Raw genomic sequence first — 24,603 nt, 5'->3', positions numbered from 1 at the left:
TAGGTATGCCCAAAAGATTAAAAAAATAGGGTAACCCGAAAACTGAGCCCGATTCAAAAACGAAACACAGAAGACCCGAAAAATTATCGAATAATATCGTATATTCAAGGGGCAAAAAACGAAAAATCTCCTCAAAATAATATCACCTGTACATATATAGGGCAGCTCTCAGCCGCTTGGCCACTGAGGTGGAGTTTTATAAGGCCATTCATTTTCAGAAGGCGCCTTATCTTCATCTCTCTCATTTCTCCTCGACGCTGCTGTTCCCAAATCCTCTCTTCGTTACACAAGCGACATGTCGTCCTCCACCGTATTAGGAGTGTCATCCACTCCATATCTAGAAGTGTCCAGTAAAAGAACAACGCCACCAGCAACGACGTCGTCAGCGTTATTGTCTTTGCCTTTAGCCGACAAGTCCCACTTCAACGCCTTAATAGCAACCTCGTCGGTAGCAAAGCCGTTGGGTTTCAGGAACGGCGGTGGTAGTGGGTTCGGGTTCAAACAGAGCCTTACATTTGTTCCTTCTGCAATTGCTACTCCCAATACAGTCCTTAGTGAAGAAGCCTTCAAAAGACTCGGCGAATTCTCTGAGAATTCTGGTTCTCTTGACGGCAGCGTCAGCGACGAAGATTATGAGTCACAAACTGTGTCTGATGAAGACGAACTCGCCATTTCTAAACTGGGTTTGCCTGGCCGTCTTGCTGAATCCCTCGAGAAGCGTGGCATTACTCACCTCTTCCCCATTCAGGTCACTTCATTTTACTCTGCATATCTTAGGGTTTATCTTCAAATAGTTTATTTTTGTGGTTCCTTTTAGTATATTTTTGTAAGCACAGTAGATAAATTGTATTTTTTAATGATTTTATTTATTGTTTTTATTTGAACTCGGGTGGACAGCCAAATTAAGTTACTTGAAAACCATTTGGGCAAGTTAATGGGGCATACTAGCTTAAAGGGTTTTGGTAAACACGCATTTTAGCTTAATTTTTTAAAGTGAAATAGCTAAGTGTTTTTAATCGACACCCATTGTTTAGAGAGGTTGTGGGATTGGAAGGCAACTAAATCTTGAACATAACCTTATTAATTTCAATTTCTGGTTTTTTTTTTTTTTTCATAATCTAGAGGGCTGTTTTCGAGCCGGCTTTGCAAGGTAGAGACTTGATAGCTCGTGCTAAAACTGGGACTGGGAAGACATTAGCTTTTGGCATCCCAATACTCAAACGCCTTACTGAGGGGTATGAACAAGCAATATCTCTCAGGTAATCGTTGTTCCTTACGTTTGCTGTATCATTTGTGCGATGCTGATTTGATTGAAATTGCATTTCTGATGAGCATTTGTTGATTTTGTTAGGCGCAGTCGTCTTCCTAAAGTTTTGGTGCTTGCACCTACTCGCGAGTTGGCAAGACAAGTGGAGAAGGAGATTAAAGAGTCTGCACCTTATTTGAACACTGTTTGTGTTTATGGAGGGGTTTCATATAATACACAGCAGAATGCTCTTTCTCGTGGGGTTGATGTTGTCGTTGGAACACCAGGTCGAATTATTGACCTCATCAATAATAGCTCACTTAAGTTGGGGGAAGTTGAGTATTTGGTCCTTGATGAAGCTGATCAGATGCTTGCAGTTGGATTTGAGGAGGATGTCGAACTTATTTTAGAAAACCTTCCACCCAAGCGACAGAGCATGCTTTTCTCTGCAACTATGCCTTCTTGGGTCAAAAAATTGTCTAGAAAATATTTGGACAATCCTCTGAATATTGATTTGGTATTACTACTACCTTTTCTTCCTCTTTCAATTTACAAAAAAGTTTTAATTCCTTTATGTTTTAGTTGGTTCAAGGTCTTAAACCTACGATGAGATAAGGTGTGTGTTATTTCACACACACACACACACACACACATATACATATATATGCCTTCCAGCTGTATAATTTTTGAAAATAAATGTTGAATTATTTTGTTATGTTTTCCCACTCCACACAGGTTGGTAACCAAGACGAAAAGCTTGCAGAGGGGATTAAACTTTATGCCATATCAACCACTGCAACATCAAAGCGAACCATTCTTAGTGATCTTATAACAGTATGGGTCCCTTCCTCCATGGTCTTAATAATTTTCTAAACAATTGTTGTTATGAGCAAGAAGCGAGATAAAAGGACATACATTTTTCCAACTTATACTATATGTGACACAAATCTGATGCATCACTGAAATAGCAAACATTTTTTTTTAAATTTTACTTATTTATTTATTTTTATTTGAAGAGTAGAGAACGTGAAATAGTTGGTAGAGTAGATCAGATTGTACCTGTGAAGATGACTTTAGTTAAAATTAAAATAAATAAAAAATTTTATGCCAATTTTTTAGTATGTGTAATGATAATATTGCAACATTGGTGAATTTGTATATGTAGTACCGTTTCATAACTCTATACTGCAAATCATACATTTTATTTATATATAAAAAGAAAATGTAAACATAATTTTTGATGTATTGATAACTGTTTTTAGCTCATTGGTTGCAATATTGCTACAATATGGTTGTTTATAAACTCTTCAACTGGTTTAAAAATCCAAGGGGACTGTTGTTATAGAGGTACTCAGCATTCTCATAATTTTCAGGTCTATGCAAAGGGTGGGAAGACCATTGTCTTTACACAGACAAAACGAGATGCTGATGAAGTCTCACTGGCATTAACAAGTATTATAGCTTCTGAAGCACTGCATGGAGATATTTCTCAACACCAAAGGGAGAGAACACTAAATGGCTTTAGGCAAGGAAAATTCACTGTTCTTGTTGCCACTGATGTTGCAGCGCGTGGGCTTGATATCCCCAATGTTGATTTAGTGAGTACAAAAATTTGACCATTTTGCATCTATTTATGTAAGCATAGACAAACCGAGTTTTGTTCAGTGACTTAATAAGCATTACAGAGAATCATGCATTTCCATGCACAATATCTACCATCTATCATATTTCAATGTTGTTGGCATCTGCCAAATAAGTTTTAAGATCTTTCTAAGGAAACTTTTTCTTTACTCTTCATTCAAGAAAACGCTCAAATTCAGATGTGCTCCCGAGAAATTGAGAAAGTCTGTGTTCCTTTTCTGCCTTTTCTTAGATTATCCACTATGAACTTCCCAATGATCCAGAGACTTTTGTGCATCGCTCTGGTCGTACTGGACGTGCAGGGAAGGAAGGTACTGCCATCCTGATGTTTACGAGTAGCCAAAGGAGAACAGTGAGATCCCTTGAGCGTGATGTGGGGTGTAAGTTTGAGTTTGTTAGTCCCCCAGTTGTAGAAGATGTTTTGGAATCATCCGCTGAGCAAGTAGTTGCCACTCTAAATGGAGTTCATCCCGAGTCTGTAGAGTTTTTCACCCCAACCGCCCAACGATTGATTGAAGAAAAAGGAACAGATGCTCTTGCTGCTGCACTGGCACAGCTGAGCGGATTTTCACGGCCTCCTTCGTCCCGTTCTCTTATCAACCATGAGCAGGTGCATGATCAAACCTCAATTTCAATTGTGAATCATGATTTTTTTACCGGGAACCATTCTCATGCAATTCAATTGTAATTTGAGCGGTAATTGTGGGTTTACATTAAAAGATTGCTTATTTTTCTTAATCCTGTATAATTCACTTTCTATTTAGATTATGATTCTGAACACTTATCTCAGGGCCACTTGTTGGTGTTGGAAGTTCAGATTGCATACCAGATTTGATGAATTCTTATAGTCTTCTGATAAAATATTAAACATATAATTCTTTGAACGTCATATTCAGTCTGTTTTGCTAAAGATATTTTCTTTTCGTCTCTATTTCTGCTATGCTGCAGTTTTTCTAGTTAGTTTTTGCAGTCTTCAGCCGGTAACTTGAACTGGATTCTTGGATTGCAGGGATGGGTGACATTGCAGTTGACTCGCGATTCAGCTTTTTCTAGGGGATTTATGTCTGCTAGATCTGTCATGGGATTTCTTTCTGACGTTTATCCTACAGCTGCCGATGAAATTGGAAAAATACACATAATTGCAGATGACAGGGTTTGTATCGACACAGTTATTTTACTCTATTTCTATGCGTCTGTACGCTTGGGTCTGTTTAATACAAAATCAGTAATCTGGTTAACTTACAGGTTCAGGGAGCTGTTTTTGATCTTCCGGAGGAGATTGCAAAGGAGTTGCTAAATAAACAAATACCTCCTGGAAACACCATTTCCAAGATCACTAAGGTTCATATTCTATTTTATCGTTTTTTATTAACTTACTTCAGCATGACAGTTGTATGTTGCTTCCAATTCTTCTCATAGGTTTTTTATTCTCCTGCTGACATGTGATTGTTAATTGTATTGGCAGTTGCCTGTCTTGCAAGATGATGGGCCCTCAAGCGATAACTATGGCAGGTTCTCTAGCGGGGATCGCTTTTCCAGAGGAGGAGGTTCTCGCTTTTCCAGGGGAGGAGCCAGGGGAGGAGGTTCTCGCTTTTCCAGGGGAGGAGCCAGGGGAGGAGGTTTTAGATCATCCCGCAGTTGGGGCAGTGATGATGAGGATGGATTTAGTTCATCCCGTGGCGGTCGCAGTTTTAGATCTGGAAATAACCAAGGGTCCAGGTTTTCAACAAGCAGTGATGATGATTGGTTGATTGGTGGTAGTAGGTCTAGCAGATCATCGTCCCGGGACAGGTATATATTCTTTCTTCTAAGTCTTTTTTTTTTTTTTGGTACACTTCTACAAGAGTTTGTTCTCATTCTTTGATCATGGGGAGGATCTTAAAATATTAAAATATCAAGCCATTACTTAGATAATCAATGGTGAATTTTCTTGCATGAACTTACTTATATATTTCTGTTAGACTGATTGAATCATATTGTTGTTTTTGGACTGATCCTTGGCCAAAATGCACTTGAATTCTTTCACTATTAACTCTGTTTCTTTCTCTTGCTTTTTGGTTAATTGATCAGAAAAAGAGCCTAGTTTGAATCTAAAATTACATTATATATAAAACCACGAACCTAAGTGGAATCAATCAAATTAATTGCATAGCGGCAGTCCCCATATCAGTGAACTTCTACCATATCAGTGAACTTCTACCGAGCATGATACCTTCGTTAATTTTGGGACATTGTTTACATATGATATGTTTTTGTGTTGCAAACTTGGAAAGTTTTCTTCCCACGGGAGCTTGTGTTTGTGCATATTGTTTCCTCTCTTATACTGTCCACTGATATGGTGGTTTGAATATAAATAGCAGCAGAAGCTTTGGAGGTGCCTGCTTCAACTGTGGGAGGTCTGGGCACAGAGCATCTGAATGTCCTAACTGAAATGACTTCTAAACCTGTAATTTTGAGGTTTCTGTTTCAACCTTAAGCAGTCTGGGAGGCAGGAGCAGGTCATCAGATACCATGACAGACAAGAATCAGTCGTGTGTGCTCTCGTTTACGTTAGGTTCTTTTAACGACCATAAACAGATCAGGAGGGCTGCTGCCGCTGCTGGCCAAACTTCCATGCATTATTTTGTTACAACCATAGTAATGCTTTAGGTCCAGATATTAGTAGCCATCACAGGAATCCATTTCTTTGTATCTTTTTGCCTGTTTATCCATGACATTTTTGTCGTTTCTTTGGTATTTCAATTGTTTGCTAACATTATATTATCCTTATTAACGGAAGTTTTCCAACAATGACGCCATCATTAACATTACTCAGCAGTTTCTGAATATCCTTCTGTTACACAGTTCCTGTGACCTTTTTGGCCATGGTATACAAACACGTAAATTGCTGCATCCGTTGCTATACTAACAAGAAACTCTTGGGAATAAAAAAATTTGGGTAAAGGACTGTGGCACCAACATCGAAGAAGTTGATTTCTCAATCACAATTCAAAAGAAAGCTCAACATTTTGATGATGTTCACAGAATCCGAATACAAGACAGTTTCAAAATGATTTTTTATGAAACTTATTTGCCAAAGAGAATGTTAATGACACCTCTAAAACCTTGTCCCCTCTTATCAATAAGAGCCTCTCTAACAGCCTTCTCATCAGGGACAAAGCCTTTAGCCTTCATCTGCTGTAACAGCTCCCTCGCTTCGTCCACCTTCTGTGCCCTCACAAAGGCCTCAAAAACGGCGGTATAAGTGCCAGCATTAGGACGCATGCCCTTACCCACCATCTCCATCAGATATTTCTGAGCATCACCCAATAACTTAGCATTACCGTCAGCAGCAGCAGCAGCAGAAAGCCCTTTAATCAGAACAGCATAAGTGTAAGCATTCGGGGCAACCCCAGAAGCCAGCATCCGCATAAACACTCTCAGAGCCTCCTTGCCCTGCCCGGCACTCGCATAGGCTTCGATAACAGCAGTGTGGGCCACCACATCAGGCATGTGGCCTTTGTCTTTGATCTGAGCGAACAGTTGCAACGCCTCGTGGGTGAGCCCGTCTTTGGACAAAGCGTCGAACATCTTGACGGCGTTGTTCGTGAGGCCTTCCGTTCTCATTTTGTGAAAAATCTCTTGAAGGTTTCTTGGGTCGGTTGGTTCTTCGTCGACGACTTTCTTGAAGGGATCGTACGGCGGCGGCAGTTTGCTCTTGTCGATTTTGTTAACACTGACATTGTCGTCGTTGTCGTCGTCGTCATCGGATAGAGAGAAGTTGACTTTTGTGTTGACGTATTTCTTGGTGGGTTGATCAGAAGAGGAGCTTAATAATCTTTGGAGAGTGGCATTAACTCTAGTATTTGTTATTCTTAAACTCCGCTTGGGTGATGGTGAACGAAGAAGCCAGCGTAATATTGTCGTTGCTGCCATTCGTAGTGGTGCTTGCTGATGGGAAAATATGATGTTTATTTAATTGTAATAAATAATTTTTTTAATTAATAAAATAAATGAGATATTTTATTTAAATATCTTAATTGTATTAATATTTTTTATTAAAATCTATTTAATCATATTATATGTATTTATGTGATCACTATGTGGATTCACAGGAGACAGAAATACAAGTTATCTTATGATTAAATAAATTTAGTTCGCAGTTGATAAATAAAGTTGGGCACTTTATTTAGGTATAGACTGTAATAAATTCATTGAATGATTTGTCTTAATCATGTATGAATTTATTGATGTAGTACGACTACATTGAACAGGATCACATATGAGATTTAATTAACTTTGTAATAACTGTCAGACTTATTAAATCTCATAGGCATTAATTTTACTATAATCTTAATCTTGAGTTAATTATAATTTCATAATTGTAATTTTTATTCCATTTGAGTTACCAATTGGCACGACACATACTTGTGGTCAAGATTACCCGGTATCTTGGTGGGAGTAATTATGAGTATTGGAGTTATGGATTAACAATATAGAATTTGTACAACACATCTCTTGATGGGTTTTCGGCACTTGATCATAGAATTCTATGGCCAGAGTGTGTCAACATATTTAGTATGTTGAAAATGATCATTAGAGAAAATCAGTAACTATTAAGGAACAAGATGTAATTAAATTGATTGGACAGTTGAGATATTGATTTAATTAATGAGGTGGTACAAAGGATTGTGCAGTAAAGAAATCAATGTGGCTTGGGACGAATTATTATTCGAGCATACAATTATAGAGGTCAATTCCAATCTTTTAGTGGAGTAGATTTAGAATTAAATAATTAGGCTATTTTAATTACAGACCTAATTGTTATAGCCACTATTGTATGTTCTCAAATGATCCCCGGGTTAGCTCATTTAATTGACTGCACCACTACTGAATTAATAAGCAAGATAACTAGCTATTTGGGTCAAAAGCCTAAATATATCATTTAGTGGGAGGCTTCATTTAATTAGCTTGTGTGTAAGTCACTATTGTATGTTCTCAAATGATCCCCGGGTTAGCTCATTTAATTGACTGCACCACTACTGGATTAATAAGCAAGATAACTAGCTATTTGGGTCAAAAGCCTAAATATATCATTTAGTGGGAGGCTCCATTTAATTAGCTTGTGTGTAAGGGGCTTTATGTTATTTTACAAGGTGGGTCCCCTATAGAAAAAACAAGTAACGTGAGTTTTATTTTTTGATTATTTGGAGCTTAGGGTTTTCACTAAAGGGAGATATAAAAGGCTTATTTTCTCTAAAGAAAATGAGAGCAGCCACTTTATACAGATTAGAGAAAAAGATTTTTCTCTCTATTATTGAGAGAAAAATTTTCTCGTGCTAGTTGCTTTGGTAGTGATAAAGACGCCCACACGTCAAGTGCATATCAAACTTGAGCCATAACCTGAAAGATCATTGGTGACAGTTCGTGATCTAACAAGCGTGGTGGTGACGGATCGTGATCTAATAGGCGTGGTGGTGACGGATCATGATTTGGGAGCCTAAATCACTTCAGCGGAAAAAGCCAAATCGGATTTTCAAGGTACGATTTCTAGATTAAAAATTCTTATATATTATATGAGAATGATCTTACAAAGGTTTTATAAAATTAGAAAAATTTGATTTTTCACCAACACTTGGTGCATGCCGACTGCTGCCAAACTTAAAAAAGTGCATCCATTACCACTGTAGAAAGTACCAAAATACCGTTGTTTTAAACTGATATTATTTGAACGTATTTGACCTCTCAACGCAATTTGGCCCGACTTTAATTAACTTGAACTTAGTCGATCTTACTTTATCTTATCCAATTGGTTGATTCTACTGATTTTAGTGATTAAACTAACCAGGTGTACTGTTTATAAATTAAATAAGGATATGTTAGTGATTTCATTTTTATCACTGATAACAAATATAAAAAAAAGGCTATTTTTACTTAAAACTTCAAATTTCAGTCATGAAAACAGTATAGAGAAAAATGAACATTCAGAGGTAATTCACGATTAGCTTCTAGTATGCCGTGTTATTCAAAGGTATTTACAAAACCAAATGTGATCCAATTATATATATATATTGTTGGGAAAGAAAGGGAATACCCCAACCAGTTACAAATTAAATAGAAATAAATTTATTTCTCTTTTTATGTGATTAAAATAGGACGTGTACCACAAATAAATAGATAAAAAAATTAACTAACAAAATCCAAAGAAAGAATTAACCACAAAAGACAGATTTTTACATGAAAAACCTAAAACAGGAAAAATCACGTATAATCTTCAACTATATTAATGGAATTACAACACAAATTCTTCTCTAAATAATAATAGAGGCTAACAACATCAATAATATCAATATTATTGGGTTACATTAACAACATGATAATTATCTTTATAATAAGTGGGTATCTCAAATAATAACAACAAGAGAATAAAATAAAAATCAAGACTAATAGAATTGTAGAGGGTGATGCTAAGAACTTACCCTCAAAATTTGAGAGATATCGGAGTTAATTTCGTCTTCAAATCATTCAATTAAAAGCTTGAAAATCTTATCCCAAATTATAATTGTACAATTAAAGATTGAAAATCTTATTACAATTTGTAATAGCCGGCCACTATCTTCTTCTCTCTTTGGCCTTTTTTTTTCTCCACTTTTTTCGATATTGTAATTACGGCTGCCGGCTGCCCCTTGCTTTTTAAAGCAAATTTCATGGAAAATTTTATTCGCTCCCTTCAAAATTTCTTTAATTGCTTAACTATCCAAAGTTTATTGGGCTTGGCCACCTAAATGAGATGGACCTAACACACACACAAACATATATATAACCTACACTATAGGGACGTTAATTTGTATTAAAATTCTTCCGGCAATTATCAAACTAATAATAGTTCATCAATTTGTCATTGAATTTACGAGGAGCACTTTTAATTTTATTAAAAACAATTGGGATTTGTATGAAATTAGAAAAAAAAACATTATTCGTTTTCAGAGAGATTGGCTTAAACTTTAAAGAAAGGGCGAATAAAAACTGGGAGTTAGGAAAAAGAAAAAAATAAAATTTTAGTTGAGTTTATTATTGAGATTTTATCAGATGTACAGAAATTTAGATTTTTGAACAAGTAAAATAATGGATTCAACCACTCCCTCACAAGTGTTAGGGTAGTAACTCGTATCCCCACAATAGTATTATGGGAGTTTAATTTCATTCCTCAAATTTGAGTAAAGGCAATCTTCTCCCTTTCAAAATATGAGTGTAGTTGACGTCCCTCGAATATTAGAGAGGATAGAATTTAGGCAGTACTATATAAGATTTAGTATAAACTAGTTCCAGTAATTGTCTGATTGTATATATTAATTGTAGTCTCATTTATATGAGTTGTAATCTTAAACCATAATCTCATGTAATAAAAAATAATAATAATGGATTCAAATATCCTTACTATTGTATAATATGATTTTTCATTTTTCTTTTTTACAAAAAAATTATATAACGTAATTAAATTTAATATTTTTAAGGGTTAATTTCAACCTACCTCTTTCGTGAAGTGACAATCTTCAAATTGCCCCTTACTATTGAAAACATCAAGCTACCTCCTAAAGCTCGTTATCTTTAACCACTAACCGCCGCTAACTCATAAAAGTACGAAAACACTCATATCTTAACAGAATATTTTTGTAACGACATTATGAGGATAAAAAAAAAGGTTGATGTGTGATTAGTCATTAGAAAATGAAAAAAATTGTTGATGTATGACTAGTCATTTAAAAATAAATTAAAAAATAAAGTGTTAAAATGACTTAATGGGCCTAAATGAATTGATAATTTTTCTAAATTAAACATGTTAGTTAAAATAAATTACAAGACATGCCATCATATATAAATTACGATAATGCCATCTTCATCATTTTCTTTTTTTTTTCTTCTTTTCTTTTATGTACATAACTCCAGTAACTTTTTTCTTTCCTTTAATTTTTCTCATCCTCACTCCTTCCTCTTTTCGTTTCATTTGTTTTTTTTTTCATCCTTACTTTTTTTTGTCTTTTTCTTCATTTTTTTTCTTTCATGTACATGACTCTAGTAGTATTTTTTTTTCCTTTCCTTTCATTTTTCTCATCCTCACTCCTTTCATTTGTTTGGTGAAACTCCAGTAGCATTTTTCTTTTGTTCCTTGATTTTCCCTATTTTTTATATCTATATTTTCTTTAAGTACCTTTACAAAATGAAAAAAGAATAATAATGATAATAATAAAGAGGCAAACTTCTAAACTCCACGAATTTTACAATAATAATGATATTTGGGATTACTTAATTTTAGATTATGAATATTCTTTAATCTTGAACTAACCATATTATTAATAACATAATGAATTAATTTTATTATTGTTTATTATTTTTAGTTTGGTGAATAAGCAAAGGATTTGAAGAGTTCTGGGTTATTTGCAACGACAATGATTTTGGTGAAAAGGGTTTTGAAGCTTTAGATTAAGTTTGTGGCTATATTTTTCTTTTGTTCTTTGATTTTTTTATCCATATATTTTTTAAATATCTTTGCAAATGGAAAAGGAATAATAATGATTATTATAGTAAATGCAAAATATTATTCTTTTTCCATTTATAATTTTAATTAATTAATTAATTAATTTTTAAATAAAAAAATTAAAATTTAATCAGTTCGAACAAAATTAGACATATAGGTGCAAAATGAAAATATTTTAAAATATTAGGGATACATATCATAAATATTTAAAAATTTGTGGTGTTTTGAAAAACTTAGAAAGATTTGGGCCTATAAAAATTAACCCACATCAAGATTTGATTTTTTTTTTTTTACTGTTAAAAGAATGCACAAATACTATTTTACCCTTTTAACCATTAAAAGTTACAAACAAATAACGATTTTTAAAGAGTTATTTAATGTTTTCATATGTAAGGGGGATAATTTAAAGATTATCACTTTGCGAGGTGGTAGGCTGAAAGTTGCCCTATTTTTAATTTATTTGGAAACGCCAGTGTTCATTGTGAATTTGTGATTAGTATTTTAATCAATTTTAATCAATTTTAACCATTTCTATGAGAGGGGTGCTTGTTTGTCAATAAAAAGCATTATGAATCGAGGCTTCAGGCTTATGTTACGTTAACCTTATTGCCAAACGGGAAACGAGGATGGGAGTGGACCGGTTCGAGTTTCGGTTCAAACCGAGGACTCAACTCAGGCCGGCTATGGGTCTCGACTTATTTCGAGAACTTTTATCAGTTCCTTTATTTTTTTCGCAAACACTGCAACACACAACACAACTACTCTCGAGCCGCCGCTCAGCTTTCACTCACCACCCAGGCATTTTCTGATACCTAATTTATTATTTATTTTATTATTTATTAAGTAGTTAGAGAAATTGCATGACAAATTTAAAGAATTGAATATCTTCTGCATAACAGCAAATTATCAGAAAATTAACTAATTTACATTGTTTATGATCACAAATTTATGCCTTGCGTTTTAGAGAAAGAAACTAAAATTGTTAAACAAATTCGATTGATTTTAGATTTTTTTTTAGCTTGTTCTGTAACATTTTCGAACTGCATGTTTCGCTTTTGTATGTTGTGCTATTTTATTGTTATTTATTTATTTATTTATTTATTTTGTGGAAACAGCTAAAGAACGTTCCGAATCATGTCGTGGTGCACTATCGAGTCTGATCCTGGTATGGCTTTAGATCAACCTATATGGGCAACGTACTCTTGTTGACTTGCAGTTGTAAATTTCGAGCAATTTAGCTGGGATGCCAATGGCAAAATAGGTTAAAAAATGTGGTTGAATATAGGATTTATGAGATGATGTAGTAGAAAAGAACTAGCGGTTTTAGGGAAGAAGGGGCATGGCTCTGTTCTTAGAAATGAGAGTGAATTGATGGAGTTGACTAGCTGGGGGTTTAAGTTATGGTAGAATTAGAGATTGGAAGTGTTTTTGTCTGTGCTTACTGTAAGTAGAATTACCTGGGGGTTTTAAAGGGCTGAAAGAAATTTTTCTTGAGTTCAAAGCTTTGAGTATGCATGACTTAATCTAGCAATTATTTCTTTCCAGTATATCAATACAATATTTTCATCTTTTAGTCCTATAACTTGTTGTATTTGTTAGAAATCATGTCCACATCTCATCCATATTGGTTAAGTATCTTAGTGTTATATCACCGTGTATATGGTTGTATATATAATTTTTTAATGCGGACATCGTTGAGTTTCATGTTTGCATTTCAGGCGTGTTTACTGAACTTATACAACAAATTCAAGTAAAAGGCGTTCAGGTACTTCATGATTTGTGGAATATATTTGTCTTTATTTTTTGTCGGGTTCTTGTCTATGCAATTCGTGGTATCTGTTGATTTATTTGCTTACTTTTCTTTGGATGTTTTTGGAGCTTGTACTTCTGGAGCTATTTCTCCACCCATTATTTCATCTTGATCATCCTTTTTAAATAAAGTAAATTGCATATTGTTATTACAAAGACTAATTATATTTATGGAAAAAAATAATCATAAAATGCTTTCCAAATTATTCTAGTGTTGTAGAAATAGCCATCAAGAAATAGTTTGGCATGTTTTAAAACCCATCGAGTAAAGAGCATGCTTTTGAAAACTTACCGAGTAAAGAGTGTGACTTTTAGATGCTTTTGTCTTTAAAATAGCGCACGCTTCGTGCACATAGTGTATCCTAAGTCCTTTCTATAGATTTTAGGAAGGCTATGATTTCGGTTTTCATTTTATGCATTTGTTACTGTACTTTATCATAGCTAATTACGGTTAATGATCATCCATCTCTCAGATTAGCTAGTGGCAAGGGGGTTTTCATCTGTTTTTACTTTGGCCAAATATTTGATAGTTATTGGGTGCTCTTTCTCAAGATAATGGGAATGTGATTTTATTTAGATAATTCTTTTTTGGGTTCTGATGTAGTGCAAATGCCACTCTGATAGCCATCTTGCTGTTCTATGATCGCATTTATTTTCACCAACAAGACCCCAGATTCGCTAGCCACCATTGCTACCCATAGTACTATTATTTCTATCCTCTTATTATGTTTTATTTTGTCTCAAATTGGTTCGGTTGAAATGTATGTTCATTATTATGCCTTAGCCAAATTTACACCATTTATGCATTTCTGATTCCGTGACATGCACATGCAGGTTGAGGAGTTGTATTCCCTGGACCTTGATTCTCTTAACAATCTGAGGTTAGTTCTTGGATCACAGTATCTGAATATCTTTGCTTTCTCCCAACACTATATATGTTTGGCTGAATGACTGTTTGGTGGTTCAGGTTGTTTTTAAATTCTCTTTTATTTTCAGGCCTGTCTATGGGTTGATTTTCCTTTTCAAATGGCGTCCAGGGGAAAAAGATGACCGTGTTGTGATTAAGGATCCAAATCCTAACTTGTTTTTTGCCAGCCAGGTTTGTTTTGTAGACAGAATTTTTTTTTTTTTCCCGCTGGAGCATTATAAATTTTATGGGATTTGTTCATTTTACTGTTTTGATGCTCTCATAGGTCATTAATAATGCCTGTGCAACACAAGCAATCTTGTCTATCCTCCTGAATTGTCCAGATATCGACATTGGCCCGGAATTGTCAAAGTTGAAAGAGTTTACCAAGAACTTTCCACCGGAACTCAAAGGTTTGGCTATCAACAACAGTGATGCAATACGGGCAGCCCATAATAGTTTTGCTAGGCCGGAGCCTTTTGTTCCTGAGGAGCAGAAGGCTGCTGGCAAAGATGATGATGTGTACCATTTTATAAGCTATATACCTGTTGATGGGGTACTGTATGAACTCGATGGACTTAAGGAAGGGCCCATTAGCCTTGGTCCATGCACTGGCGGGCAAGGTGACATGGATTGGCTGCAGATGGTGCAACCAGTGATCCAAGAACGCATTGAAAGGTATTCCAAAAGTGAGATAAGATTCAATCTAATGGCAGTTATAAAGAACAGAAAAGAAATGTACACTGCTGAACTCAAGGAGTTTCAAAGGAAGAGGGAACGCATCCTGCAGCAGCTTGCTTCCTTGCAGTCAGAGAGAATGGTGGACAAAACCAGTTTTGAAGCACTTAATAAATCACTTTCCGAAGTAAATGCTGGAATTGAAGGTGCTACCGAGAAGATTCTGATGGAGGAAGAAAAATTCAAGAAGTGGAGAACCGAAAATATCAGAAGAAAGCACAATTATATCCCTTTCTTGTTTAATTTTCTCAAGATTCTTGCTGAAAAGAAGCAATTGAAACCCCTAATTGAGAAGGCCAAGCAGAAAACAAGCAGCTCTAGCTGAATGATTCGTTTGTAGTTAAACTAAATTGCAAGATTATATAGATGTCGAAGAACTTTGTTGTTGGGATTTTATTTTGATCTGTAGAAGTTATGTTTATCTATGTGCTTAGTGTGCAAGGCATGTATTTTATGGTTATTTTTCAAAAAAATTGGGATATTAAATGATGCGTAGCAGATATGGGGACGGCAATAGATAGCACCTACTGCGCATTTGTTATCATTAAATTCTTGTAAAAAATTAAAAAATCTGTCCAGTCTGCTGGGGGTTTTTATTTCTTTGGAAAAAAAACTATCACTGCGGCTTTTAATAATTATTAAACTGTGGCTTTAATAATTACTTAACTCATCCATAACCCTTAGTGGTTTTTTAGCAGGTTTTACATTCAAAGTTATAAATGTTTAAAAATATTTTGAACAATCCATAAAAATTTAAATTACATAATTTAAATATAAATTTATAATATTAGCCTAAAAAATTAAAAAAATATTTAATTCTAAATTTTATCAATGTAAACGAGAAATAAAGTTTTAACATTAAAATAAATTTACAAAATATATTCGTGTAACACAAAATAATAATATTAATAATTAAATTTTGACCAGCTATTGTTAAGAATTAGTTAAGCAAATAAAAACCCAATAGTAAGCAATCAATAAATTCAAATCATAAAAGCAAACGAACAAAATTAATCAAATTAAAATAAAAAATTAGTAATATGAAACTTTTTTTTTTTTTTTTTTGAAAAGAAAGTAAACCTTTCATTAAACTAAACTTTCAGCCATACATAACACATCAGCTGGGAAATTGTTTCTCCAGATAACAGATTCTGAGCTACACAAAGCTCTTTTAGCTAAAAAATGGGCAAAATCATTACACTTCCTTGGAACATGTTGGAAAGATATCAATTGGAAATCTTGTGTGCTCTTGTGGATGTCTGACATAGTAATATGAAACTTGAAAATTATAAAATTCATATTTATTAAAAATTTATTGTATCTATCTTAACACACAAGCACACATACAGATTATGTCATGAGTAGTACCTTTTGCTTACGTTTATTTATGATTAAAATTTTTAATGTATTTTTATGATCAAATACATAAATAACTAAAAAAAGAAAGCAAATACCCACGTGGTTATCTGCCAAACATTTTCTCAATACTAAATTCACCCACAGCCCACAGTGGATTTAAATTTGTAAAATCAAACCCCCCGCAACCCATAAAATTACCCGCAGTGACAGGTTTTTACAGATAAATATAAGCGAGTTTATGAGTTCGTAGGTAATTTTGCCATCACTTGGAGAAATCTGAGCACAAAGGGTAAATGATTCATTTGTGTTTTGCTCATCTTAATATGCAATGAAACAAAAGCCATAAAATTGGTTTTCATTTTTCCAATGGAAATTAGCTCAAGTATTAGCTTGCCTTTTAAGTTATGCAGCATGGTAACCTAAATTTGATGGCCAAGAATTACCACATAAATAGACACGTCATTAAAAATACAGTTAATGTATAATTTGTCTTCCGAGATTATTCATTTCTTGTCTCTGCTGTCTTTCAATTGGTTGTTATTGGTTGTTGCTGAATCATGATTGATGATAAGGCATCCTGACCTTGGCTAGTAGTTTACTATTGATTTTCATAGATAAGTCATTCCCTTTATTGTGTTATTCGTCAATTTGCTACTGCTGCTCGTTGTTGAATCACGTTTAATGCTCTAAGGATTACTATTCACGTAACTCTTGTGCTTGTCTTGTTATGGAAATACCTTGGGCTAGCTCGACTTCGATGCAAAAATCAAACACCTGCAAACTTGTTTACCACTTTAAAAGCTAAAGATTGATGGCAAAAAGTATTTAAGCTATATTGTTTTTCTAAAGGTTGAAGCGTTATTGGTAGAGAAAGGTAAAGCTTTAAATCAATGATATAGTTTCATTTTAAATATAGTTAATTTACATAATTTATTATGACTGAACTCCAAAGCTCGCTAGACTCTTTTAAAGAGTCTTCTATAAAAATATTAACTACTTCTACTTTCTAGAACATGGTGGACATCCACATTACAAGAAACGCACATTTACTTTCAATTTTTTTGCAATTTGTTTTAGATTAATCAAGAGCGACCATGGCCCTTGATCTTGAATAGAATGAGGGAACTAAGGGATATGGCATGAGGTGATAACAATATGGGTCAAGTACGTAACAATGTGAAAAATTATAAATGTAGCTTGAGAGAAAAGGAAAAAAGACAGAAAAATAAGAGAAAATGAATGTTTTAGAAAAGATGAAATTTCAAAATCCCCACGGGTAGGCTTTGAAAATGAAAGTGAAAAAATAAGTTCTACAACGTTTGATGTGACCAAAACTTAGTAGAAATTTTGACTTTGAAAATGAAAGTGAAAAAATAGGTTCTACAACGTTTGATGTGACCAAAACTTAGTAGAAATTGATTTGTTCTAATGACTAGTTTGACCAGTGAAAAGATGAAGATGTCAAATAAATTTCGATAATGTCACAAGTTTCATAAATATGTTGAGACAAATATCGTCCATTAAGGCCAACCATTTAGTCATCATGAATAAGTATAGATCATCCCTGAAAAGTAGAACTCTAGGGTAAAAGGATCCTGCCATTCTTTCTAATTATGTCATAACTATTTTTCGAGCATTATAATGAAGACGAAGGGTGGCAGAAGTTGCAAGTGTTAGACATTATTTACAGTTTCTCAAAGATAATTCACATAGTTCATCTTTATATTTAGTGATAATCATCAATATTTTTTTGTAATGACATTTTAGGTTGAAAAGTAAGGGAGAAAAGCTATTATGTAAAGATGCAAGTTAGTTATACTGATTTAAAACAAGATATGCAATTTCATAATCATGTGATACCTCTGATGTGAAAGGTTATGATTATGGAAAAGAAACACTAAATTAAAGTAGGAATTAGAAGAGGAAGAAAAATGATAATTACTTTTGAAATGATCAAACATAATAAATGTATGCACACCAATAATTCATGAGTACTTTTAGAAAAAATGCATGCACACTAATAATTCATAAAAAAGTGCACATATTAGTGTGCTTTGCCATGAATTAATAACATGTTTATCTCTTCCAAATTTTTGTCCATATCAAATGCTACACAACTTATCTTGAAGGCTTTTTGGGTCATTAGATTTTTTTTTTCAACCACTTACTTGAAGGGATCATCTGGTGGAGGCGGCGGCGGCGGCAATTTGCTCTTATTCATTGTTGTCGTCTTCGTCATCTTTAGATAGAGAGAAGTAGACTTTTGTATTGATGTATTTTTTTTGTGGGTTGATTGGAAGAGAAGCTCAACATTTTTTAAAGAGTAGTTTTGGTTATGTTCGTTATTCCAAGACTTTGTTTTGGTGGAAGGAATAACATTGTATTTGCTGCCATTCGTGGAAAAAAATCAAATAAAATTTTTCTTACGATTGGTTGATGGTGTAAGTAACCTCCTTATTGCGGTTGTCATGTGTCAAATGTCAATATACTTTGTATTTCTCTTGCAAGCTGGTAGTGATGTAGATTTTTTGGTTTGGTAATAATTTGTCTGTTATTTTGGCTTCCACCCATCCATTCTCCTTTGCTCTAAAAGTCCATCTTTGTTGGCTTCCCTCCAAGATGTCAACGTAAACCTTAGTATTTTCCGAGCTTATTTGAAGCTCACATCCGATAGAAGATGTTAAGTCAAGTAAGTTATGTTCAAAGATATTTTGCCTACAATGGAGCGGTTTTGCAAATTAACTTTCAACCCAAATGCCACACAAAAGAAATCAAAAACTTTGAATGGATTATGAAATTTTTCAATATGATTGGGATGGAAAAAACTGTCATCAGCAAATTGAAGAAAAGGGCAAAAAAAAAAAAATATCATTCTCAACTCCAAATCCCTCAATCCCTTGGACCCTTTCCATCAACCTACTAATCCATCAGGTTTGATTTTCTTATACTTGACTGACCTTGTTGAATATTGATAAATCGCATGTATTTAATTCACTTATATTTGACAGAGCAAATGGAAGTATATTTACCATCACATATATTGGAGGATAATGATGACAATTTTTCAAAAAATTATCAATGGCGTAAAAAACTTTGCTATAGAGACCTAATTTGTATAGGCTTTTTTATATCTTCTTCATCAGTTAGAATTTTTTTAATGATGCACTCAATTTATAATCAAAATAATGTCAAGTGTTATTTCTGGCTTATTTGCAAACTAGAGGCATAAGTTACTGAAAAATATACTAACAGTTTAATTGGACTTACTTAATACTACTTAACTGTATCTTTTTAATCTTTTCTTTTATTTTGAGCCTGTTAATGCCTGTGTACACAATTGCTTCCACTGCTGCATTTTAGGGTTCAGACTTCAGATGTTGTTAGAAAGCTATTGGCGCAGAATAATCCTGATATTGGATTTAATGCCGTTTGAGGTATATTTCCCAAATTAAAAGTAATACTACATAAAATGAAAAAGAGGTTTGTTCCCTATGGACGCCTGATTTTTTCCTGCCTAGATCGAACCAAGTTCAACAGATGGAGGTAACATGCACACACAGTAACAAACAAGAAAAATGTGATATGGGGCCGGATGTGGTGGTCTCCAACTTGCCCACTCCAATGCTTAAGTCAGTAGGTGTCTTTGGAATTGAAATAAAAGTGTTTTTGTTTGCTTGAGTGATCATAACTTATTCATAGTGACCTTTTGTATCTTAAAATACTTCCATGGAGAGTGATTCGCGGAGTGGGGGGTGATTCCCCTATTTTTGGGGGTGTTGTAGGCGTAGTGGCTTTGTAGCCAACTTCTTTAGTCGTTTTTGCAATACTCCCATGATTCTTTCTTGGTGATAAGCATTATCCCGACATTTTAGCCTTGTTTAGTTTGGTGGTTTTGACCCAGTCACAGTTTAAATCAAGGTTTTCATATTTCCCATCTCACGGGTTCCTGAATTCCTACATGATAGATTTTACCCTTGTCTTTGAGGGATCTGATTTTCCTCTTTAGAGATTCTTACCCTTTTAAGATGGTATTAGTCACCAATTACCTCATCAATACAAGCCCCTAATTCATCATAAGAGTTTTTGAAATTCAAAAATCTTTTATCGTGAACTAAAAAGTTTAAAAACCTTAATCTAAATTTTGAAATTCAAAATTATTTATTACCCTCGAGATACGTATCGTTTCGAAACACGATTTATTCTTTCTTTTTCTTCCATGGCATTTGGCATCCTCATTTTCTCTTACTTGCTCAAGGCACATTTCTCTATTCTCTTTTCCTTTTCCTGTTCCACTTTCTGTTCTTTCTTTCAATGGATCCTCTTAAAGCGAAGCATGGCGAACCAAGCAAGGGCGAATGGTCACTTAGACGTGTTACCAAGAGCGTGACGTGCCGCTCCTTTTCTGCCTTTTCTCCCTCCACGGCCTTTATTTGTATTGCCGATGATGAAGAACAAGATGTCCTTATAGAGGGGTTCTCGGGCAGCCAATGGAAATCCAAAGTCACACCTCGAACTCTAGAAAAATTGAGGAGAGATTACCACATTCCCGCCTCTGTCGAGCTTAGGATCCCAAGCCTAATGAAAACATGGCAACTCCTCATGAGGGTTGTGTAGCCTTATATTCCTATTTGTTTAAAGTTAAGGTCAGCTTGCCCTTGCACCCTTTCATTCATTTGTTTTTAAGATCTCTTAACGTCGCCTTTGCTTTACTTAATCTGGCGATCTATAAGGCTATTCTAGGCCACTATATGCTTTGGAATCGTTCGGGGGGTCCAATTTGAATTCTCTTTGGACAAATTTAGGAGATTGTATCAGGTTAAATCAACGTCTAGGGGAAATGGCTGGTATTACTTGGCCAGTTGGGCTCGTATTGACTGAATCGTTCCCCTTCACTTCTTGGATTAGACTAAAGGTTGGAAGGAATCGTGGCTTTTTCACTCTGGAAATTAGTGTGTTCTAATGACCCTAATGCTAACGATTTTGTTTCTACTTCATTTCAGAATCCAAGTTACTGTTTTACCTTAATAACTTTCAGTTCACCATTTTTCTCATCTAATTTTATTTTCATTGCAGTGACTTGGCAATCTTCTCCCGTCTTTAGGCTTGGCAATTTAGCCCGACCCTATTTTTGGCCTGATTGACCCGACCTTACTTTTTAGGGCTTTGACCTGAATTTTCAAGTTTAGGGTCGGGTTAGGGCCAAAATTTTAAGGCCCGAAATAATTTAGGGTCAGGGTCGAGCTTAATGCCGACCCGACCCTATTTAAAAAAAAAAAACTAACACAAGTTAACACACACACACAACACATCCTCACAACATCACACATTGTGTGTTTTTAATTTAATTGCATTGTTTTTAATTTAATTGCATTGTGTTTTTATTTGTATAAGACATGAGTTTTTTTATTTTTTATGTTGGATTGTTGAATTGAATTGTGTATGACTAAAATGGTTGTGGAATTACATTGTGTGTTTTTAATTTAATTGCATTGTATTTTTATTTATATAAGAAATGAGTTTTTTATTTTTTATTTTTTATGTTGGGTTGTTGAATTGAATTGTGTATGGGTAAAATGATTGTGGAATTACCTTGTGTATTCATTGTGTGTTTTCCATGTTGGATTTTGGAATTGATTTGTGTGTGGGGTGAAATAGTTGTGGAATTGGTTGAAATGGTTGTGGAAAGTGGAATTGAATTGTATTTGAAATGGTTGAGTAATTGCCAAATTGGTTGAAATGGTGGTGGGAAATAGGAATTAAATTGTGGGGTTAACTATTCGGTAGGGTCGGGTTGGGCCTGACCCGATGTTGGCCCGATTAGGATCGGGCTCGGCTCGACCCTAACTAAATAGTGTTCGGGCTTTTTTAGGGTCGGGTTTCAAATTTCTTTTGATCGGGTCGGGTAGGGCTTGGCCAAGCCCGAGCTCGACCCGACATTTTGCCATTCCTACCCGTCTTGTCTGTGGAGCTATCCAGCAACATGAGCGTGTGAGAGCTAACCTCCTACAATTGGACGTGCTTTCTTAATTCAGCAGAACTTCCTACCAAGTAAATGCGGCGCTTACTTTCCTTTGTGAGCATTCATGATTTTTCTTCTTTATATTCTTACACTAGGGATGTGTAATAGTCATGCATCAAATCAGTGGTAGAAAAAGGCCAGCCGATTTACCACTTGGGGATTCATCTTCTCGAAAGCGCCATATAGTCCCTCCGCCTTAAACTCAATCTCAGTCTTCTAGAGCTTCTTCAACCTAATCTGTACTTGCTGGTACCTCTCATCCTGGGGAGAAAACTCACATACCATCTGACTTGGGATTACCTATTTAGTCCTCATGTTCGATGACTTAGCCAACTATACCTTCCAACATAGAGAACTTGAGCATGATCTTGCTAACCTTTCTTCCCTAAAAAGGGTGTTCTCCTATTAAGAATGTCTTCATTCAAGGCAAACTGACCCATCAGTCTTATTCTCTGCCTTCATAGGCAATGCCTATAAGGTCAACTCCATGACTCCCTCTTAATTGATCATTTGTTCTTTCACTATTAATTATTGACTAGGATTTCCTTATTGTATTCTAACAGATCACCATGAACATGATTCACGTGTACAATTTGTATCACGATTCAAAGGACGAATGTTCCAAAGCTAGAAACTAGAAAAACAAGATTGTGGGTGAAATTATCAAACTAAAGACCGAGCTAGCATCCCTCAAGTCTGTCCATGAATCTCTCTCAAGTTGAAGCATGATATCAGTGATAAGGTGATCAAGACCAAAGATGAAGAGATAGCTCATCTGTGGCAACAGCTCGAGGGCAGCTACCAGACTCACATTAAGGCTAACCTCTAATCAGTTGAGTTTAAGTAGATGAAAGATGTGGAGTTCTTTGCTGGGGTCGATGATTGCAAAAGGGTAGTGAAGTGAAAGATCATCACCCCGATTGGGATCTAAAATTCATGGATGACTATTACTCTAAAGCTCCCTAATTGGACGACTTTGATCTATCTCTAGAGGATAAGCTAGCTGGAGACGAGGATGATAGGACGTCGGGAGCAAGGCGAACCATCTCGTACTTAGCCATAACCTAGTCCTCCTGTGGGTACTATGACTGCAGCTGGTGAGGGAACCACTGAGGAGGGAGACGAGTCTTCATTTAATCTTCCACCTCTAGCTGCTATCTATCTAGGCGATATTCGAAAGAGCGACTGAGATCGATTTTCTCTCATTTACCAGTGTTTGAAACTTTAGTAATTATGTTTTAATCTTTTGGTTTGTTGTCAATTGAAACTTCGTTTCTTTGGCATGTAATATTCTTACTCGAGATGCTTTTGAACTTTCTGTCTTGAATCAATAGGTGCCTTTTGTTTTAACTTTATGCCTCGATGTTTAACACTAATAATCCTTTTGAATCTCCAAAAATGCTGCTCTTGCTTGAGTGGCGATAATTTTTTTTTCTTATCCCCTCAAGTTGGGATTTCCGCGCATGCTCGTTCCTTTAGCTAGGTGGTAGTAATCCATTCTACCTTTGCCATACTAGCATAGAAAGGTTTAAGCCTCGGAGAAATTTGATAAAGATAAGGAGACTGATACATAGTTCAACCCATCTAAATTAGTGGTAGGGGTATTGGCACTTATTCTTGAACTTGAGTAATGGGCTCTTTAATATTAGGACTTGCCTCATTGAATTTAATCTGCGTAAGTAGGGTGGGTTTCAATTAGTATAAAGAATACATCTGCAAAGTCTAAAATTTGTTTCATTTCTTTTATATATGTATTTGATAATAGAGTATTTTATACTTATGATATGTAAGTGAATGATTAAAGTGTCATTTTAATTTTTGATTTTTCTTAGAGTATATTATTTTATGTTAGTAATTATATTGGATGATTAAAGCTTGGTTAAGTAGAGAAATTTGGTGGAGTGGAATAATTATGTTGGATGATTAAAGCTTGGTTAAGTGAAGAAAATTGGTGGAATGGAGTAATTATGTTGAATCATTAATGTTTGGTAAGTGGAGAAATTGGGGTAGAGTAATTATGTTGAATAATTAAGTTTGGTTGTATTTTTATTTATTTTATTTCTGTGTGTGGCTTGTGTGTGCCTTGATGTTGTATAAATACCCCCTCTCATTTGCATTTAAATATTTCAAGGAGTGTTTGAGTAAAGGTTTTAAGTTTCAAAGGTGTAGTCTAGACTGAAATTCTTCTTCAAGAGGTAAGTACTTGTTGAAAAAAATAGCATATCATGCTATTTTTAGGGCACATTTTTGCGTGGGTCCCACTTAACGAAAGTGAAAAATCTTGTGAGGTTCGGATTCTACTCCATTGATACTTCAAAAGTATAGTCTTATTTTCTCAAAATGGTGCTTGGGTGAATGAGAAATTGTCT

The 24,603-nt window shown here is 34.8% G+C and overlaps 3 protein-coding genes across 5 annotated transcripts; 2 read left to right on the top strand and 1 right to left on the bottom strand.

Moving 5' to 3' along the window:
• Positions 1 to 143: 143 nt before the first annotated feature.
• LOC102614348 (DEAD-box ATP-dependent RNA helicase 3, chloroplastic) lies at positions 144 to 5,697 on the top strand. Of its 3 annotated transcripts, none has more exons than XM_052443172.1 (10): positions 144 to 748; positions 1,123 to 1,259; positions 1,352 to 1,763; positions 1,982 to 2,080; positions 2,620 to 2,844; positions 3,120 to 3,497; positions 3,897 to 4,040; positions 4,133 to 4,228; positions 4,353 to 4,678; positions 5,251 to 5,697. In XM_052443172.1, exons 1-10 carry the CDS (start codon positions 296 to 298, stop codon positions 5,315 to 5,317), a joined length of 2,337 nt encoding a protein of 778 aa, XP_052299132.1. In that variant the 5' UTR covers positions 144 to 295; the 3' UTR covers positions 5,318 to 5,697. The 3 variants fall into 3 exon arrangements, with proteins under 3 accessions (XP_052299132.1, XP_006480315.2, XP_006480316.2); XM_006480252.4 differs by having other exon boundaries at positions 5,245 to 5,697; XM_006480253.4 differs by having other exon boundaries at positions 145 to 748; positions 5,248 to 5,697.
• A 139-nt stretch (positions 5,698 to 5,836) lies between these two features.
• LOC102615043 (pentatricopeptide repeat-containing protein At4g38150-like) lies at positions 5,837 to 6,852 on the bottom strand. The gene has a single exon (XM_025099697.2). It carries the CDS (start codon positions 6,800 to 6,802, stop codon positions 5,954 to 5,956), a length of 849 nt encoding a protein of 282 aa, XP_024955465.1. The 5' UTR covers positions 6,803 to 6,852; the 3' UTR covers positions 5,837 to 5,953.
• Positions 6,853 to 12,086: 5,234 nt separating this feature from the next.
• On the top strand, positions 12,087 to 15,342 carry LOC102614060 (ubiquitin carboxyl-terminal hydrolase 2). The gene is made up of 6 exons (XM_006480251.4): positions 12,087 to 12,200; positions 12,518 to 12,567; positions 13,121 to 13,167; positions 14,046 to 14,092; positions 14,208 to 14,310; positions 14,405 to 15,342. The coding sequence occupies exons 2-6, from the start codon at positions 12,537 to 12,539 to the stop codon at positions 15,179 to 15,181; spliced, it is 1,005 nt and encodes a 334-aa protein (XP_006480314.1). The 5' UTR covers positions 12,087 to 12,200; positions 12,518 to 12,536; the 3' UTR covers positions 15,182 to 15,342.
• Positions 15,343 to 24,603: the final 9,261 nt, after the last annotated feature.

The sequence above is a fragment of the Citrus sinensis genome, chromosome 6 (genome assembly GCF_022201045.2).
Source record: "Citrus sinensis cultivar Valencia sweet orange chromosome 6, DVS_A1.0, whole genome shotgun sequence".
Classification (NCBI taxonomy): domain Eukaryota; kingdom Viridiplantae; phylum Streptophyta; class Magnoliopsida; order Sapindales; family Rutaceae; genus Citrus; species Citrus sinensis.
This window is presented reverse-complemented; position numbering and strand designations above follow the sequence as displayed.

Bases quoted from the DNA above. Each gene is read 5' to 3' on its own strand.
- LOC102614348 (XM_006480252.4), top strand. From the start codon at position 296: ATGTCGTCCTCCACCGTATTAGGAGTGTCATCCACTCCATATCTAGAA. The intron at 1,764-1,981 runs GTATTACTACTA...CACTCCACACAG, and splicing joins ATCCTCTGAATATTGATTTG to GTTGGTAACCAAGACGAAAA. The intron at 4,041-4,132 runs GTTTGTATCGAC...GTTAACTTACAG, and splicing joins ACATAATTGCAGATGACAGG to GTTCAGGGAGCTGTTTTTGA.
- LOC102615043 (XM_025099697.2), bottom strand. From the start codon at position 6,802: ATGGCAGCAACGACAATATTACGCTGGCTTCTTCGTTCACCATCACCC.
- LOC102614060 (XM_006480251.4), top strand. From the start codon at position 12,537: ATGTCGTGGTGCACTATCGAGTCTGATCCTG. The intron at 14,093-14,207 runs GTTAGTTCTTGG...TTTTATTTTCAG, and splicing joins GATTCTCTTAACAATCTGAG to GCCTGTCTATGGGTTGATTT. The intron at 14,311-14,404 runs GTTTGTTTTGTA...ATGCTCTCATAG, and splicing joins ACTTGTTTTTTGCCAGCCAG to GTCATTAATAATGCCTGTGC.